Source organism: Ambystoma mexicanum, chromosome 7p (genome assembly GCF_040938575.1).
Source record: "Ambystoma mexicanum isolate Mex_15411 chromosome 7p, UKY_AmexF1_1, whole genome shotgun sequence".
NCBI classification, from domain to species: domain Eukaryota; kingdom Metazoa; phylum Chordata; class Amphibia; order Caudata; family Ambystomatidae; genus Ambystoma; species Ambystoma mexicanum.
In genome coordinates this window covers 646713153-646733035 of record NC_090939.1, presented here as the reverse complement: position 1 = coordinate 646733035, position 19883 = coordinate 646713153, and the positions used below count along the sequence as shown (strand labels likewise).

General features: G+C 45.7%; 1 protein-coding gene across 1 annotated transcript in view; it reads right to left on the bottom strand.

Annotated features, from left to right (window-relative positions):
* The window catches only part of EIF5B (eukaryotic translation initiation factor 5B), a 1211079-nt gene extending 1191467 nt beyond the window's left edge, over positions 1 to 19612 (bottom strand). The window contains exon 1 of the mRNA XM_069636688.1: positions 19213 to 19612. Within this exon, the coding sequence (XP_069492789.1) occupies positions 19213 to 19247 (35 nt within the window). The 5' untranslated portion in view covers positions 19248 to 19612. The remainder of the gene's footprint in view (positions 1 to 19212) is intronic.
* Between the last annotated feature and the right edge of the window lie 271 nt (positions 19613 to 19883).

Sequence of the window (19883 nt, the reverse complement as noted above, 5' to 3'; positions counted from 1 at the left end):
CATGACACCACCAGCAATATGTGGAGTTAAGACTACATTTGAGGGGCTTTTCAGATTAGAAGATTACCTGCAAGGGAGGGAACGGGAAGGGTGCTGGTGACTTGATTGCCTGTTGGTCAAGCTTGATTTCTGCCCTCTTCCCTCTACCTTAATTGGCTGTGGAGGGAAAGTGGACATGAAAACAGAAGTCATATTTATGAAAATGGGTGCCCCAGGAGTTTGGCCTAGCGCTTGGGACAGTCTTCCTGAGTGTGTGCGCCCCTTAGCACAATTAACAAACATACAGCCAGGATATTTTGTGAAGTTCTTTTGGACACAGAAAAACACCATTATGAAGCATTACTCAAAATATTTGCAGCGGACGCTGAGGATAGCAGGTTAATATATTTTTTATATCTCAGCCATTTCATACAAGCTCTAATTTGATTTGCATTGCACACGCTATAACAAAAGCAACTATGACATATCACATCACCATACATACGAGAAGAACTGTGGTGTAAGCTAAGAGCATGGTTTACATTAAGAGAAAAGAACATGTAATCATTCTAGTTTAGCAACTGTGAGTGACATGGGATTTATGTTATGTTGATCTAGGCTATGGTATAACATACCAATGTGTAACATACCAAACGCCTTTAGTCTCAACCTGCACACAGCAAGACTTCCACATTTAAACTCACGCTTTAGGACAAGCTGTGCTGCATACGAATCGACCATGGCTTCCTGTCAGTTGGGCATGCGTCTTTCTCTGCTCTGGGACCTGTGATGCTCAATCTCTTACCAGTCCCCAGTGCTTGAGTTCTGCTGATTGCCTTGCCTCCCCTCTGCCCATTTTGCTCGCCTTTAATATGTCAATAAGTGGTCAGACTTGAGCGTCATATCCTGCCATATGAAAACCTAGCGCTTAAGAGCGTTGCTTTGCTTTGCTTTGCTTGCACATACTACTTTCCCATGTCTGCCCTCCACCGCCAACCCCTCCGCTGCCACCTGTATGTCGGACCTCCACCCCCACCCCCCCGCTGCCATCCGCATGCCTGCCCTCTACCCCTCCGCTGCCATCTGCATGTCTGCCCTCCACCCCCAACCCCCTGTATATCTGCCCTCCACCCCACCCCCTGCTGTATGTCTGCCTTTCACCCCCACCCTGCCGCTGCCCCCATGGAGGTCTATACTTCCCCCACCAACCCCCCCTTTAATCGTCTTTGCATCCCCTCTACCCCACCGCAGTAAATGTCTGTAACTGCCCGCCATACCTTGACATCTGCTCCACGTTAGTGCCAGTTGATTGAAACCTATGTACTAGTATGCACCTGCCACCACCCAATAAGGAACTGGCCCCATGCTATTCTAAGTTGGCACTAACCATGCACCCATGTGCAGCTTGTCTCCTCTGTATTATGTGCCAGGCACCATGCATTTACCCATTGACCCGACCACGCATATATGTGTTGCTGCCGCCTTGCAACCTTTGGTTGGCACCTGCTGTATACGTATATTAATTATGACCGCCCAACTGTTTGTAACTGCCACCATGCAACATGTGGCTGGCACCATGCTCTTGCTTACCGATGCTGACCTCGCAACTTTATGTAGCTGCCGCCGTGTAAGATGTAGCTGGCACCATGTACTTGCCCACCAACCCATGTAACCACTGTTAAGCACTTACTGGAATTGTTTAAAGCAACATGCATGCATGCATGCATGCATGCATGCCTCCCAATGCACTTATGTAACTAAGTAAGCCTTCTTAACAGCGTCACGATGCCCGAGGGCAGTTTGGCGCTTTACAAATTTAAAAAAAAAAACTATGATTAAACTTAAGAAAATAGGTGCTGTCTGTGACCACTGGTTGTCTCCCTTGGGGTGACTGGGCTTCTGCTCGGGGAATGAGCAAAGCGTGTCATTTGCTCCTACACAACTTCAAACTCCATTATAGTAACTGAGCTTCTGAAGAGGTAAAGAGCGACACTTGCTTTCACACACTCTTAACTGTGTGCATGTATTAGGTGTCTATTGGTGCTTCCTGTCTGATCAGATCTAACTGGTGTAAAAAAAAGAAAAAGCATCTCTTGTGTGTCGTTTACGACAGAAAGCTGCCACTTTTGGTTGGGTTTCTTCTGCTGGAAAGAGGAAGCTACCATTTCCTGTTCCTCGCCTTTCATTATAGCCCAGCAGCAGGTTATGCATGTGTGCTCCTGCATTATGTGTAAGCGTGTGCTTTTTGTTCAACAAACATTTGTAGTCTCTTACTGTTGTGTTGCTAATAGTCACCTGATCTGAGCCAAATTGTCTTCTCAGACTCATTATCCTTAACACTGGCACATAATCCCACGTTACACGGTGGTGAGGTATAGTCCGGTAAATGGAAACAAACAACGGTCATTATGATGATTTACAAAAGTTTGAAGTGGTTATTTTGTCTGAGTACAGTTTATGATATGGTGGTGGTACACATGAGTCCTGACTGTACTTATGGCAGGGGTTGTTTGGCGGGGGAGGGGGTATTCAGTCTTTTTTTTGTTGGGGACATGAAGGATTGCTAATGGACAATGGCGGCAGATATACAATTCTGTTCAGGGCATAAACTTGCTCATCAAGAGACGTTCAATCCTGAGATGCTTAATGGAGTTGCGCCTGCTGGTCTGGCTGCAAGAGACATTTGCTCCCAAAGGACGAGGCCTGTATGAGACACAAAGAGTTCCCCAAACAGTACTTTGCATCTAGTGGCACCAAAAAGAGGGGGGTTGCAATCTTGTTTGCAAAGGATACAGACTTCAGCAAGCCATTTCAGTATAAAGATCCAGAGAGTCGTTACTTGGTCTGGGGGAGGGAGGTAAATTACTAGGCCAGCTGGTCACCTTGATAGCGGTATATGCACCAAATGAGAAGCAGAACCAGTTTTTGGCATATCTGCTGGGCAAGTTAAAAGAGTGGCGTGTTGGTAGTGGGGAATTTTAATTCGGTTATCGATGCTTCCTTGGATAAAACGCTTCTGCCCACCCCTAATGATGGTACGAACAGGCAAGCATTTGTACGCTTTCTTAGGGAGTTGCACCTCATTGAAACATGGCATTTTTCTTCACCCCCGGGTCCGGACATACACACACTATTCTGCCGTGCATAGAGGATTCGAATTAATCAACATAGCGTTGGATGCCTTTATACAGCAGGTGACAGATCTGGGGATAGATATCTCCCCCTATCTGACCATGCTCCGGTCATCCACCAGGGCGGAACCCTTGGTACCCCCACTCCCACATTAGGGCATGTAGACCATGGAGGCTGAAAATGACTTGCTTCTAAGGGATCTCTCCAAGGGATCGGATATGGAAATGGTTATGAGAAACTATTTTCAGGAAACGATAATGGGGAGGTGGACTGAAGTACAGTCTGGGATGTCGGCAATGCGGTTATAAGGAGAGAGCTTATCGCTCAGGCAGCTGCCTTCATGAGGGAAAAGGAGCTTCTAAGGGTGGGGTTGGAACGGGAGGTGCAGGAGCTAACCGCTTTCTCGCAGCTAAATTAAAGAAGCAAAGAGCCAAAAACGATCACCCAGTTGGGAAAAAAGTGAGACCCTCAAGCAAGGTGTACAAAGAAAATGCGGCTGGGTCTGTCCCGCTTTCCTTCCTGGCACACAATGCAGACTTTACACCAGGCCTCCAGCGGCAATTCTGGGAGGTGTGCAGGGGGACGGAAACACTATCCCCAAGAGATATGTACCAGGGCGGAGCCCCTATGTCCTTTATAGACTGCAAAAATAAATTTGGAATAGGGGAAAATCAAAGATATACATACATGCAACTCCGACACTGGATCTCCCATCCAATCGGTGAAAAGGGCAGGAGCGAGGACCCCGTGGGAGCTAACAATGCAGGAGGGTACAACTACGAAAGGGATTAGACTAGACTATAGGATAATGCATAAACAGCAGATAAGCTCCCATATAAGGAGAACTGGGCAAACGACATGGGGGAAACAATTACAGAAGAAGAATGGGGCATGATCTGGTCGAGAGCGCACAAGCTGTCCAAATGTACGGCAATCAAGGAATCAGTGTACAAACTGTAGGGTAGAGAGGGTAGCAGTTAAAAGTGGAGGCAACTATCAACATCAGTTCCAGAATAGTGTTCCAATATTGTATTCATATTTCAAAATGTAAACTGTTTGTTATATCCGCTTTGCCCCAATTGAAAATAAAATTGGTTAAAAAACAAATTGAGACCCTAAATGGCGACCAGAGTGTTCTACAGCTTGGATTGGAATTTCCCAAAGCTAACACTAGAGAAGTTTTGATGTGGGCCGATTTTTTCACGCGTGGTTCGACCCCAATTCCAGTAAAGAAATGCCCATTGTCACTGACGATATTTGCCAAACCAGAAATCTAGGGGGATCACAATCAAAGGGGATTCACATAAACTTGCACTATATCAAGAAGATGTCCCACTATTCCTCAGAGACACTGCAGTTTGACTCCCGAGGGTTATGAGGCTCCCGGAGGAGTTTGCAGAGGCATCTGGTTTCCACATAAAAGTGCTCAGTGTCACGGGAAGACCCACCGCTGGTGGATAGTTGGAGCAGGAGATTCCCCCCCGATCTGGGTAGAGGATATAGAATATTTAGGGGTAAAGTTGACTGACCTATGATGGCCTGTACGCAGCCAGTATTCCGGCCCTCTTGAAAGCCCTCCTAGATGACCTAAAGAGGTGGGATAAGCAAGAGCATTCCTGGTTCTCCCACCTAACAGCCATTAGGATGACCTTACTCCGACGGTTCTTCTATACAGCGAGCTCTCTTCTGATCCGAATCCCAATCCAAAGGATCTAAAACCTACAAGGGGAAATCCTGCATTTCGTCTGGGTGTGGGGGTGGGGCGGGTGCTGAGTGCCTAGGAGGGTCCTTTTCCGGCCTCTGGGGTTGGGGTGCTTGGGGGTTCCTGAGATTGCGCAACACTTCCTGGCAGCACAGTTAGCCCGTAGGTTACAATGGTCTTCAGCGGAGCTTCAAATGGGTTGGGGCACATTGGAGCAAGGTCCCACGGATATTCCACTAAGGTTTGTAGGATTCCTGCGGCAAGTGGGTGGTAGGCCTATTGCTCGAAACCGCGAAGCGTTCCCTCACATACTGGGATAGCCCCCAGCAGGACACAAAACCAACTTTGGATTGGGCCCATTCACACCAATGGGGCATTATACGGACTTCTCGCCAGGCAGATCTCTTAATTTTTGGGCCAACTGGGCAGGGCAAACAACCTTAACCCCATGGGACTTACTAGGCAGGGGTTCTGCTGCAGTTTGAGGACTGTAAAGCGAAATTTCTGTTAATGAACGAGAACGATTCCACTTCGTCCAGATCAGACATTGGACCACGAATAGGATGGTCAGGGAGGCAGCTACTATGGAGCCCATTGGCTTAGAACTAACGATGAGAGGCGTTGAGACCGTATCGCTTGTTGGATAAGACTACACCAGGGGATATCCTACCAAACATGTCTAAATGGGAGCAAGATCTGGGGACCACCATAACAGAGGAGGAATGGGGCCAGATTTGGCAGTGAGCGCTTAAGAGCTCCAATTTCACACCCATCAAAGAATCAGCATATAAGATATGCTTCCAGTGGTACATTACCCCACATAGATTACACTCTATAAACCTGGAATTTCTCCCCTGTGTTGGCGCAACTGTGGGCAGGAAGGGAACTTGGGCCACATGTGGTGGGCTTGCCCAAAGGCCCAACTTTACTAGAAATAAATACTGAGCCACATGAAGGACATATTGGGGATTCGACTACCTCAATCGGACGGTGGTGATACTACGGGCAGTGGCAGAGGGTTTAAATGCTGCAAGTGGGGCCTGCGCCACTCTTATTACTCATATGTTGACGGCAGAAAGGATTACTATAGCCCATGGTTGGAAAACAGAGCGGACCCAAATTTAGCTATGTGGTGGGTAAGAACGTGGGGCGTCATGGCGATAGAGTAGGTGTGAGCATTGCCCAATGGCACATATCAAAAATTCCTTGAAGTATGGTTCCCATTTCACAAAAATATATCGGCCAGTGAACAGAACCATTTCAAGCCAGCTTTGTTGCAGAATGTTTCGGTCCTTTAAAATGGGGGAAATGGGGGCTAATGGCACAGACAGGAGAGATAGCCTTTGATAGAAAGTTTGATGATAAACGCGAGATACTTTGTTGCCACCACTGATTTACCTGGTTTGGTATGGATAGGGAGGGGGGGGGGGGGGCGGTTGTGTTGATGACATAACAAAAAATGAGTGTGAACTAAGACTTCTAACATGTTTTATTACATGAACCTTGCTTGTATGCTACAACGTTTGTCTAGTGAATACCGACCACAAATAAAGATTCTTAAAAAAGAAATTAAAAAAAGAAGTTAGATCACACTAGCCCAGCTGCTAAGATATTCAATAAAAGGCTCTCAGTTTTCAGAATAATTTTTAAACTACTGCATTAAGCATACTGAAGAAAAAGCCCAGGCTGTCTTCAGAACTTGCACTAAACTACATATTATCCATGAATCTAAAACGCAGCCATGCAGGGACCATTTTACAACCCAATATAACCACGATCAAATGCATGAAGTTTAATGTCACATGAATATAACTCGACACTCACTGAAAGATCTGCAAAGACTGAAAACCAGTCTGGGTGCAGCCCAAAGACTCCCATCAATTTAAGATCTGTAAAATGTCACCAACAGGACTCCACTTACCTAGAGCCTAACAATTTCACTCGACCACAAAACTAGTTTATTATTTTTCAGTCGCATAGCTTGTACGTTCTGCTGGTTGCCACTTTGGAAATGCCTTCAACCTAAAAGAGAACCGCCATCGCCAACAACTTATGTAGTCGTAACAACAGGCACCCTGACATTGGGGCATCTTAGAATGGCTGAGACGGTGAAAAGGACTAGTCAAACTCCTTACAAAAGTAATCAAATGTCCCCCCATTCCCAAAACCATGAGATTTGAACTTATGTTGTTGGTAGAGGTGAAAGGCTTGCAGAATGAGAGTCTACAAATTCAGCAGTTAACAAAGATGCATGCAGCACAGTGAAACACACTGCGAGGAAGGAGAGTGATACAGAGATGGGAAATATACAGTGGGTAAGTAGGCACAGGGAGAAAAGACTGACAATCCCTTTTGTAGCAGTTGATACATAGAGCAAAACATTGGTCACAAACCACCAGACTCGAACCGAGCTAGACCAGACCTTCAGGGCCCAACAGGAGCCACTGTATCTACAGGACCATTCCATACTTCTACCAGGACCCCCCAGGGGATGCCGGACCACAATCCATAGCCTTGAGAAGGACCTACAGGTCGAAACACGTGTCGGCTGACCACATGGGGACATAAGACCCCCGAATGTACCTTAAATAAGGGTGTACCTAAAAACAAACGCTAAAACGCATCAAACTGCGTGGAAAATCAATTTCTTGAAACTAACAAGAGCAAGATATCCAGATTAAACCCCTCCCCCCTTTCTTTACCACGCAAATGAGGTATAGGCTATGCCTCAAACACTAACCTGTGATCTTGCGACCAAGACGACCCACAACCAAATGGACTACCAAAACTACAGCTCAGGAAGGTCATTTCCATTCTAGGGCCCACTTTCCACAATGATACATAGAGCAAGACCAGTAAAGAACGCGTGGAGCAGTGGAGGGAATGCAGTGCGGAACAGAGCATGTGGCACTGCACGAATAGGGTTCAGGTGGGTTGGATTTTCCCATGCTTCTTTTTCCACTCACTAATGCAGTGGAAAAAGAACGTACACAGGCAAATGAGTCAGAAATCACATCTGTGATTGTACTGAAACCAGGTTTCCTGCATTCAGCCCCCAACGAACCTTCTAAAAATGCAGATGGCCCTGGCCTTACTCACAAAGATCGGTGGCCAATTGCTGGGGTAGATTAACCCACGCTGCAGGGCAGGTTCTCCGGGAACAAAATCTCCCACTCTATGCTCCATTTGTACTAAAGCCAAATCCTTTAAATCATCATTGTTCTTTCATTTATGTCAAACCCAATAATGTACAATGGAAAAGAGGGCATGGCATTCTCTTCCTTATCCTTGGAAACTCATGTGGCAGGGGCAATATGGCAAAGTAAAGAAGGTTCTGAGTTTTTAACTACCCTCAGTAAAAGTGGGCAGTGTATAGCTTCCTCTCAAAGAAAAAGAGGGTCTGCGGGAATTCGAATTAAAAATTATGATGGGTAACTTGTGGGCCCTTGCTGATCACTTCAGGTTGATCCGTTTTCTTTTGAAGAAACTTGGTGTGCAGAGAATGATAAATAAATCTACAGGAAATCATTTTCTAAAAATCAAATGTGAGGCCTGTGTGTCAAATGGGGGAGCATGTGTATAGTAAAGTATTGTTAGATGTGATTATTTACAACCGCTCTTACCATTTTGTTTGGCCTACTACGTCACCTTTCACACAGTCTTTTCTAGTACAAGCCACATCTGGCCTTCTGGGTGGGCAGGGCCAAATTACTATTCCCGAGTTTGCCCTGTGTACAAATGTGGACTCTTTGGATATCAATGGATATCCAAACAAGACCTGGCGTGGTTAGACCACTATGGTGGTGACTACAGTACAAATATTATGTTTAAGGGGAAACGAACAACATAAAAACACCTCGGTTCTTGTACCCTCCTCTTCAGTGCCTAGATACTGCCCAGAATCCACGAGAGGATAAGTAAGTAAGCAACATAATCGTGTGGTCTTTCCGTTTATGTGAATGCCTTGCTACACCTCCTCTCAGCATGCTGAAAAGGGAGGCATTAGGGCCTTTCAACAGTTCAACACCCTCACCTTGGCAGGGAAAACCTGCTTCTCAATTGTTCCACTTCAGGATAGGACATAGTGCCTTGTGATGTAAAGGTCAGCCTCTACTGCTGTGTTGGACGCAATTGTTCTATTTGGTGGAGTAGAGTTTGTGCTTATTAAATCAAAGTATTTCTAGGAGACGTTAATTTCATTTGCAGGCCTAAAAATCCCACTAGACTTGGGGCAAGTTCATTAGTTTACATACCCAACCTAAGAGAAATGCGCTCCATGGTAACGGGAAAAAAACATTTACCCGCGTTTTCCGAAACACGGTTTATGTGACCATAAGCACTCTTCATATTTGGTGCACTGCTGCCACCCAGAGTCTAGCCATGCACAATGAAACGTATTTGCCATTTACTGAAAACCAGATTTGTTTGGACTCAAGGTCAAATGAAAGTTTCAAACATCCCCATACTAGCAAGTAAAGTTGAGTACCATGCAAATGTTAGTAGCCCTTTGTAAGGTTTTACCCGGACCTTAAAACCGTCATTGGACATAATACGCAGGAGCCAGAATAGCCGCTAAACTGCTCTTTATTTTCCTCAGGCAGTAACTGCCAGCACGTCCCCTGACCCCCTCCCTAGCCCAACGTCACTGTCAATACGGAAGTGACCACAACTGCAATCAGCCCACATAACGATGTGGGAGGCAAACATGAAAGGTAAAACAATCTGACATCTCCCCCCTTTTTAACATTAAAGGTCCTTGTCTTTTTCTCACTCCATCTCTTCAATAAGTCTGAGGTTTCATGCGACTTCTTTGTGGTCGCCCCACATTCCTAGGAGTGCCACCAGTCTCTTCATATTGCATCCGGTTGTCCTCTTCTTCTGAGGCCTCACTGTCCCCTAAATAAGGTTCATCCCGTGATTTTCTTTCATCATTGTCTTCACCTCTATCTTGAGTGCATTCCGAGGTGGTCATTCTTCGTTTGAAATGTGAAACATTGCGGGTCATCGATGAATGATCCAGTCTCTGTGCCGTGATCATAGTTCCTTTTTTCTGCGTCACGGTCAGTGGTTCTTTTGCAAAAGTGGCATCTTCCTTTCGTTGTTTCATTTGACGCATCCACACCTGGTCTCCAAGATCCATAGTTGACTCCTGCACTCTCCTTTGTAATCTGCCAGGTCTTTCATCTTGGTCTTCGCAGATTGATCTGTTTCTCTAGCTTCCTGTTCTAATGGTGTCGCATGGACAGGACTGGGGTCTTCAGGTAAACAAGTTTTGACAGGTCTTCAGAACATCAGGTCCGCAGGGCATATCCCCGTCGTGCTGTGAGGCGTATATCTATAGTCCCTTAGGAATTGGTAGAGAGCTTGTTCAAATGGCTTGTTTAGGATAGCAGCTATTTGTAGTCTTCTTTCAACATTTGCCATAAATCGCTCGACTATGCCATTTGCCTGAGGCCATCTGGGCATTATTTTCCTGTGTTGGAAGCCCATATATTTAGAGAAGTTCTCAAAATCTTGGCTCATGAATGGTGCTCCATTGTCAGACTTTATCAATCGTGGGATTCCATATGTGGACAACATGCGATCAAGGGCAGGAATGACACTTGATGCAGATGTGCTGTCAACAATTTGTGCTTCCGGGAATCTTGAATGTTCGTCTATTAATACCAAAACATATGTGCCATCTCTTAGTGGTCCAAAGAAGTCCACAGCCAGTTCTTCCCACACATGCCCAGGTAAAGGAGACATCTGGAGCGGGTTTGGATGTGGTGGTAGCGCTACTTGTGCACAAGTCGGGCATTTACCCACTATTTCTTCCACCATGGCATCGAGCCTTGGGAACCAACATTTTTGTCATAATAGTCGCTTGGTGGCAACCACTCCTCGGTGACTCATGTGCCAGGTGTATCGTTTTGGCTCGCAATGATTTTGGAATGAGTACTTGCAACCTTTCAATACAACGTTCTCGTCAACTATGGAGAGTTCATCTCGTACTTGGCCAATCCACTTGATGTCCTCATGAACCTCCTCCGGTTCCTGTTTTGCTTGTTGTCTCATGTGTGCTTTTCTTTCCTCTTGTATGCAGTGCCGAACTATTCTGAGGGCCGGGTCCATTTCTGATTGTGTGATAATATCGGTCCACCCCACTGGCAAAGGTTGTAGGTGATGAAACGCATAGTTAAGGTACTCATCTGCGATGGATAGTTGGGGGCTCGCTGTTCCCGTCGGGTGACGAGACAGATAGTCTGCCGGATTATCTTCTTTTCCTGGGCGATGTGTAATGGTAAACTTGTAATCATGTAGGCGCAAACCCCACCTGGCTATCCTCGGGGGCATTCTTGCTTTTGGGTCTCCATATATTGTGAGCAGGGCTTGGTGGTCTGTTATGGTGAACTCCTTCCCATACAGGAATAAATTAAAGTACTCGCATGCCCATACCACTGCCAAACTTTCTTTTCCCGCTTGTGAATAAGCCTGTTCTGTGGGAGTTAAACCTCTGCTGGCATATGCTACTATGTATACATTTGTAGGTGCTTCCGGGTCCTTTTGCGTTAGTATGGCTCCCAGTCCCACAGGGCTTGCACCAGCTATTACTTCTGTGTCTCTTTTGGTGTCAAAATAGGCCATGTTTTCAGCTTTTGCAATGGCCTTCCGTATTGTTTCAAATGCATTCTGGCATTCCTCAGACCATACATATGGTTGATCTTTGCGCGTTAGCAGGCGCAGTGGATTGCTGACAGTGACATAGCCTTTTCAATAATGAGAACAATAACTGGCTAAGCCAAGGAACAACCTCAATTCTGTAATTGTCTTTGGAGAGCTAAATTGAGAACCAACACTTTGTCAGGGTCTGGTCGCATCCCTTTGTTGGAAAAAAATGTCCCCAAAGAAACGTAAGGAACACTTTCCAAATTCACATTTTGCTTTGTTAAATGTCAAACCCTCTTTTTCCAGTGCCTCACACACTCTGTGAAGGGCCGTGTCATGTGCCTCCTGATTTTTACCAAAGACAAATACATCCTCCGAATAATTTAAACAGTTGGGCACGTGTCAAATGACTCTGTGAATCTCTTCCTGAAAGATTCCAGCAGCAGAAGAGATTCCGAAACGGAGTCTCTTGTATTGGAACAACCCTAGGTGAGTTACAAATGTTGTTCTGTAACTTGATTCAGGAGCTAGTTCTATCTGATGGTACCCTTTTGTGAGGTCCAGCTTCGAAAAGACTTGTGTTCCATGCAGAAGATGGATCATGTCCGTGATCCTGGGTGCTTGGTGCCTCTCCTATTCTATTGCTGCATTGGCTCTTCTCATATCAACACACAACCATATTGATCCATCCGGGGACTTTTTTGGAACTTATGGGAGATACCCAAGGTGTGGGTCCCGAAACCGGCTCAATGACATTGAGTTTGATGAGCTTATCTAGTTCTTCTTCCACTTGTTGAATGTTCACAGGTATTCCACGATAGTGTTGAGCAACTGGTGGAACTTCTGGGTTGATGTGAAGCTGTACTTTCCTGTGTTTTCGTTTTCCTAATCCTTTGAAGAGGTTTGGAAAAGTTTTTTCTATCGCATCCGTCCTGGCGAAATACTTGTGAGCCATTAGTTGATATAGTATGTGGACCAAACCCATTTCCACTGCCGTCTTGAAGCTTAAAATGCATCCACTGTTAGCTTCTGTTTTCAATATGTGTAGAGGAATCTTCGCCGCATGAGCCTTGTGCACACGCCATGCTGATATGGTCCCTTTGCAGGGTAGCAGGGTCGTCGCTCCGTATGGGTAGATGTCAACTGTTGCTTTAAGTATTTTTGGTGGGCTAATGAGAGAGTTGTATGCTTATGATGTTGACTGTCACCCCAGTGTCTATAAGAAATTTTAATCGGGTGTTATTGACTTGCAATGTGACTGTGGGGCTGTGCTGGGTGGCCGTGGCATTGTTGAGAGCCCACACATACCTTTTTCTTTGGTCATCTTCTGACGACTGAGATTCACTACTGGATGGAGAGCGCATCTCGATGTATCTGACAAACCACCTTCTTTGTGACCTTCTGGAACCATCTGATGGTCTTTTATCATTTTGTGCATATAAATTCCTTCTAGTTCTCTCCTCCCGTCTTGATATTGTCTGTTCTCCGTCCCCTCTTCCACCTGGTGGGCTAAAACGTGAACTTCTCCTTCGCTCTTGAGGTCTCTGCCTACTGGGTCCTTGTCCCGGTGCATTCTTACAGACCACTCGGTAATGGTCCATACCACCACAAGCGGCGCATTGTTGTCCTATTGCAGGACATTCACCTATGTGTGGATATTCATATCCACAGCGATAGCCAAGTGGCTTCTGCCCTTTTTCCACTTTGAGTGGGGGCGGCATGCAATTTGTTGATGGTGTCCGTGTTAGGTGTTGGCTGTTGAATCGTGACTTTTCCTAGATTGTCTAACTGCGATTCTACTGCCGCTTCCATCCGGGCTAATGCAAGAATTTCTTCTAATGACTGTTGTTTTTGAAGCAATTGCTTTCTGAAAGGTTGAGACATGCACCCTGCCATAACCTGTGATCTCAGCGCTTCTTCATTTGAATACTTGTGAAATTCACAGTATTTTAACTTGATGCATAAGCGCATCACAAAACTGTCCAATGATTCCCCATTTTCTTGTCTCGTAGTGTGAAACACATGACGCTCATAGTCTATGTTGGTGTGGGGGGCAAAGTATTCTGATAATTTGCCATGAAGTTCTCCATAGGATACGGTTTCTACATTCAACAATTGACCAGCTATGTCTCTGACAGCTGGACCTACCACCATGAACAACGTGTTTTTAAGTCTGGCATCTTCTATTGGGCCAATTGCGCCAGCATAAAATTTGAAATCGAGTAGCCATATGACCCATCTAGGCCCCAGATTAGAAGTGTCTCTGACATCAAACAGGCCTGGCATAGGCATGTTTTGTGAAGCACTACTAGCTCCTTGCATCTTTTGTGCGTCTCCAGCAGTTGTATCTGCACGCCTTGATGAAGATGCCACAGGGCTGGAAGGCTCTGACATGCTGACTGGTTTCGAATGTTTGAAATTTTAACTTTCTATGTGGAATTCGTTCCAGAACAAACGTGTGTTTCCAGTAACACGCCTTTTGACTTGGTGCAGGTGTTTTGTGAGCTCCCTTGAACTGCACTGTTATGCCTCCTCTGTTAATTGGCGTGATGCTTCACGCTGAGTGTGGCATTCTTTGACTTCTATAAAACCTCTCTGGGCTGTACAGGGCACCTTTGCCAGGGCCTATGTTTTAGCAAAAGTTCCTTTATTGCCACCAAATACCTTTGGCAAAAACCTATTTGGCTGAAATAAACCCTCACAACCGAGCTTTTCTGTGCCTTGGCATGCTTTCCTGGGTTGCCGAGAGGCCAACAAAGCCAAACGTGACACTATGTGTGATGCGACACACAGGGCTTTCCTCAGCCCCTGTGACTGATTTTAGGCGCGCGTGTCAGTGTCCTGCTGCAACACGACAGAAATCCCTGCACCTCCGCCGTACCCCAGTGGCGAGGCTTTACTTTCACTACACAGGCCACTTGGATTGCCTGCTGTAGTGCGGGATAGGGCTGCCACCAACACTATCTGCGTGGCTCTGGCCCTGTTGCTGGGCTAGTGTCCTCTCACCCGAGGAGTGCCGAGGCGCCAGGCCGCTCGACAGCAGTCCTCAGTGCCGTTCCATGCCGCGGGGTCGAGGTGCGCCAACGCGCTACACCGCGGACCTCTAACTGGCACGGGTGGGCGTCGAATCCCTCGTCGCCAAATGTAAGGTTTTACCCGGACCTTAAAACCGTCATTGGACATAATACGCAGGAGCCAGCAGAGCCGCTAAAATGCTCTTTATTTTCCTCAGGTAGTAACTGCCAGCACGTCCCCCGACCTCCTCTCTAGACCAACGTCACTCCGTCAATACGGAAGTGACCACAACTGCAATCAGCCCACATAACGATGTGGGAGGCAAACATGAAAGGTAAAACAATCTGACACCCTTCATAAAAAACTTCTTGCCAATGTAAGTGGGTTAGAAGATTTTGTGAGCCCTGATTTGTAAACCTAATACCCTTGCTGCCTTATTTTCCACCATAGGCGAAGACATCATATTAGCAAGTGGCAAGACATGCCTATTCTTTTTGCATGTCATTTAAGGCATTGTGAACTGTTACGTAAACAGGTAAGAACATCCTGCTTCCTATGAACTTGGCATAAACAAGACCTGTGTGCCGCATGCTCCATTCTCATTACGCATCTCTTGACAGAGCATGATCTGGAATGTTAATACATCCACATAAATCCAACATGCTCCAGGCCCTCGCGGACTGGAGTTGGACAACCCGGATGTAAACTGTTCTCTATGAATGCAGGGTAACCAAGGCAACACACGCACTACATGCCAGTGAGGAGATACTGGTATCCAGAAATGTTTTTAAGAGGACTTAAAAAAATTAGTTAAGCACTGTTTTTATGTTATGCAGAAATCTGTACAAAAGAGTGCTTCAGAGTAGTCCTTAACCTCAAACCTGGGTGTACAGAGATTACTATGGATTTCATCAAGAAAAAACACAAATGCCTTACCGCCACCGGAAATTATATAATGGAGATCTGAGCAGCCTATGTGGAGTGACACAGGTGAACGGGCAAAAAGCCAAAACATATGATCTGAAGGTCGATTACATTATAAAGACTATTTACATCCAATACATTTTTAAAAAACATACCCAAAAATAAATAAAAGGGGAAGGATGGGTGGCTGTGCTTTTTCGTGTTGAACTTTTAAAGACAAACAATCATTAAAAGATGTTGCAGTCTGTTCTGGATCCACCATGTCATCGTACACATTCCTTGCAGTGGTAAATAAAAAACATCATTGAGGGAGTCTGTACAGAAGACTTGGTATGCAAGCGTGTGCTCGTTGTTCATACCACAGTTGCTAGATCCAAGTTATTAGGTCTGCCAAACAATTATTCTCCATACTAGTGAATTATTTTTTTATGTGGAATTTTTTATTGGAGAATGAAAATTAGAGATGTCACTGTGTATAAGAATCAGATGGGATATTCTGCCTACTGGCCTCCGGAAGAGGTTCCTGTAGTACCTTAAGAGAACAAAACCAGGGAGACTTCTTTTGAATTCTTAAGGTAAAAAACAGCCCCTTCCAGTTGACCACCTACTATTGTTCTTAATGGAAATGTCTCCTTTGACCTAGCTAGACTGCCAAGCGTTCTTTGACAACTTAACCTCCAATTTAATTATCTCATACTGCACTCCAGTGGCTTATTTGCCAATTCACTACATACAAGGGAAACATACATTCTCTCTTCTCCACCCAAGGTAAATCTAGTATGGCATGAGTGAGAAAGATCTTTCCGTCCATCTCTCCTTTTGTGACTGCCAGCACTCATTCTGCCCATAGCCAATTCCTGACTGGGACACCCCTGTCAGCGGGCTTGGCTTTATCAGACCCCTCCCCGGCTATCAGCAGGAGGGAATCCATTAGGATAACCTGGTTAGTCACTCCCCCACAACTCCTAGGAACTATGGGGTACATCTCAAGGAACTCTTACATCCACAACATGACTTTTAAGGCAATATAACCCTCATCTGTAGAGCTGGGTGTGGTGGTGGTATCGGCCACTTTTTACTCCCAAATAATAGGCAAAAAAATAAAACAGGGAGTAAAAATACTTTCAACAAAAAAACAGGAAACAGACATGTAGGACCTTGCAACCCAGCTTTCACCCAAACAGCTCTTATTTCTCCCTCTAGCTACACTGTCCTCCCATATTTTTTAACCTTTCCCCTGCACCCCTCTATTCCGATATACTATCAGATCCATGCAGTGTCCCAACTTCCCAGTTGGTCACCGGAGGCATGTAACCAGACCCCCCAGATCTCTTCTGACCACCATTGTGCTACTGATATTAGTCTGCTCTTCCACCTGGATCCTTCATAGTCACTGTTGGCATGTAGGAGCAGCATTTTGGGGGTGCTTGGGGACAAATCTGCCAACCATCTTTGACAGGTTGGAAATTAAAATACCCCAAAAGTCCGAAATCAGTCTGCATTCCCACAGCAGGTGGTAAAAGGTCCCAGCAGCCACGTCACATTTTAGGTAAGCGACAGTCTCCGCTCTACCCATTTTGTGAAGTCGGTCCATCGAATAGTATACCCTGTTCAAAATGTTGTACTGGATGAGCCTCATCCGCGAGGACACATTTACCTTTCTAGCCGCCACCATCGCCTTCACCCACTTCTTGTGGCAATGGTGGTCAAAAGAGACCCGACGGTTAGGTGGGGGTCTGATGACATCGCCTCCACCCATTAACAAATGTACTATGGAAGAAGAAATCAAGCATGTATAATGTATGTGACACTTTCAACCACTGATGTATATATAGGCCCTCCAGCACGGTCACTTATCGTCTGGATATCTATGAAACATGCATGCCAGGCAAAGGTGAATCATTTTAATTACTAGGTTTCTTCAATGCACAGTATACTGTAAAAATTGCAGTTTTAAAGCAGAACTGCATGTTGAATTACGTTTACAGTCACACATTACAGACAGCAATTGTACAATTTCACTAACAAGCCACAGCTTCCTAATCGAAAATGTAGAGTGTGACAATGTGCATCCAATTGCTCTGTTGAAAAACTAAACACCTAGGACCAATTTTGGGACATATTCTAATACCAAATTCATATAACTAATCAGTTAATTGCATGGGGAGTTTCCCTTGGAGCATTTTACTCCACTATTAACTTGGAACCCACCGAGGTCTGTTCCTGTGCGTTCTCTCCTAATCTAATTTATGAGAAAGTGCTGCACACGGTCAGCCACTAGGAACACCATCCTTTCCAATGTGCATCAGGACTTCTTGTCACAATCACCACACCAGAGGTCCAACACTAACAGTACATTGGCACTGCCACACCAGGAGGATGCCCAAATGCCCATCAAGGTCTCCACAGACTGTTTGCTCCCCACACCAACACCCACTACATGTACCAACTATTGAATTGAATCATTTATAATGCGCACCTGACGAACTCGATCGTATCTAGAACATAAAGGGATCAGCTGTCTCATACAGAAGTCCTACCAATTTCCACAGCACTGATATCCAGACTAACTGGCTACATTACCAGGTTTCCCATTTTCAGAGCTTTCCGAAAGGCAGCGATTTTAATGCTCACATTTTTATTGGGAGCTTGTTCCACAACTTTGGACCATATACCCCAAATCTTCGGTCTCCCCTAAAGACATATTCAGAAGGAGGGACCTGCAACAACAGCTTATCACAAGAATGTAACTGACATAATGGTGTATACGGTTTCATTGTATCCACAAGATAGCTAGGAGCTGACTGATACATTTAAATACCATACACAGAATTTAAAAATCAATGCTCTTCTTCACTGCAAGCTAATACGGTGACTGATGCAGGTCTGAGATTGGAGAGGATTTAGAAACCCCACAAATAAGTCTAACAGCCGCATTTTGGGCTACTTGCAATCTCTGGATTTGAGTGACTGGAATACTTGACAACAGAGTGTTACAATAGACCAAGCGTGACTTTACCAAGGTTCCCACCACAGCTGCATGGTCCTTTGCTGGTTAAAAAAGAAGAATCGGTTTTATCAAGCGCAAGGTCCTGAAGACTGACTGAACTTTTGCACTCACCTGCGCTTGTTACAACTAGGTTACGCACACATGGCAATTGAACACCCTCCTAACAAACATCAGGACACTACAACCCTCCAATATCACAGCCCCAACCAATGCACCCTTGCACTAGGAAACACAGGGCTCCCTTCGGCACATCCGTGTCTTAAATGATGGTAAATAAAACAGAGCTCTCACGTTGACCAATTCCACGTGCGAGACAGCAATCATGTCCTCTTGTTTTTAGAAGGCTGGCATGTGTACTCTTAGATTAAAAATGGAAAGGAAAAAAGGCAAATTACAGTATTCCAGAGTTACCGCTATTCAATGTTAAATGTTAAAGTTTCCCATTTCAGGGTGATTATTTTGAGTCACTTCAGGGACTCTTGTGACTGAGGTCGCAAGATACAATTACAAAGGTCGTTTTCTACCTAATCCGTTTGACCTGGACTACTCATGAGTTCCTATAGTTTTTCAGAGACATGTGGGCATTCCTTGAGTTAAGTGTGAGAGATAAATAGGCCACCAGAACAAAGCAAGCACCGATAAGATTTGGCCCAGACCAGGTGTGCAGCACCACCCGCAGGGTTGGTGAGGTTAGCTCAAGGATTGCGAGGATACATTGATTAGCCTCTATACTATGCCAAGGAGGCTGCGGGCAACACTCGGGTTGGCTGGGTTGTATGTAACTACTGAATGCGGCGGTTACCTGTCTTCGCCCTTTCCTTTCTGTTTCTTGCCCATATCGACAGTGGTGTTATCTCGTGTTCTGTACCCGGAATGTGATCTCCTTGGCTCGTGCTCTCTCCACCCTCAGATCCGGGCCGGCATAACCAATATGCCCATATGGTGAGAAGGAAGGCAAGAACTACGCATGCGCCCGAGCTGCGGAGACGCACTTTGATGACCAACCGGGAAGACCTCCGTAAGCCCAAACCGGCAGGGTGAGGCTTTGGCTGCCAATGTAATTATGTTGCTGCCAAGACCTCGGTTTCGATGCTATTGACAATCAAATGTTAGAGGGAGACAGATATCCGCTCAACATGTGCGCACTCAGCCGGGTACACGTCAAACCAGGCGACACTGCGCACGCGCCAGCTGTCTCCACCAGCGGTTGCATTGAAACAGTGGAGGTTCTATTCTTTCACGTGACGGCCTGCCTTAGATGCCATGTTTGGTGAGGCAAGCAGGCGCTGAGGGAGCACCAACCAACTGTGGGGAGGGCAGAGAACCTCAGCCAAGGTTGGAATCGGAGTGATCAATCGGCAATTGTGTGCAGGCGCACCCTTTTCCACTGGTTCTGTCGTCAACACAGGGAAACTGTGGCAGGGCTGGCAATTCAACGGATAAAATGTAACACAGCGACCCAGGGTCCCACAT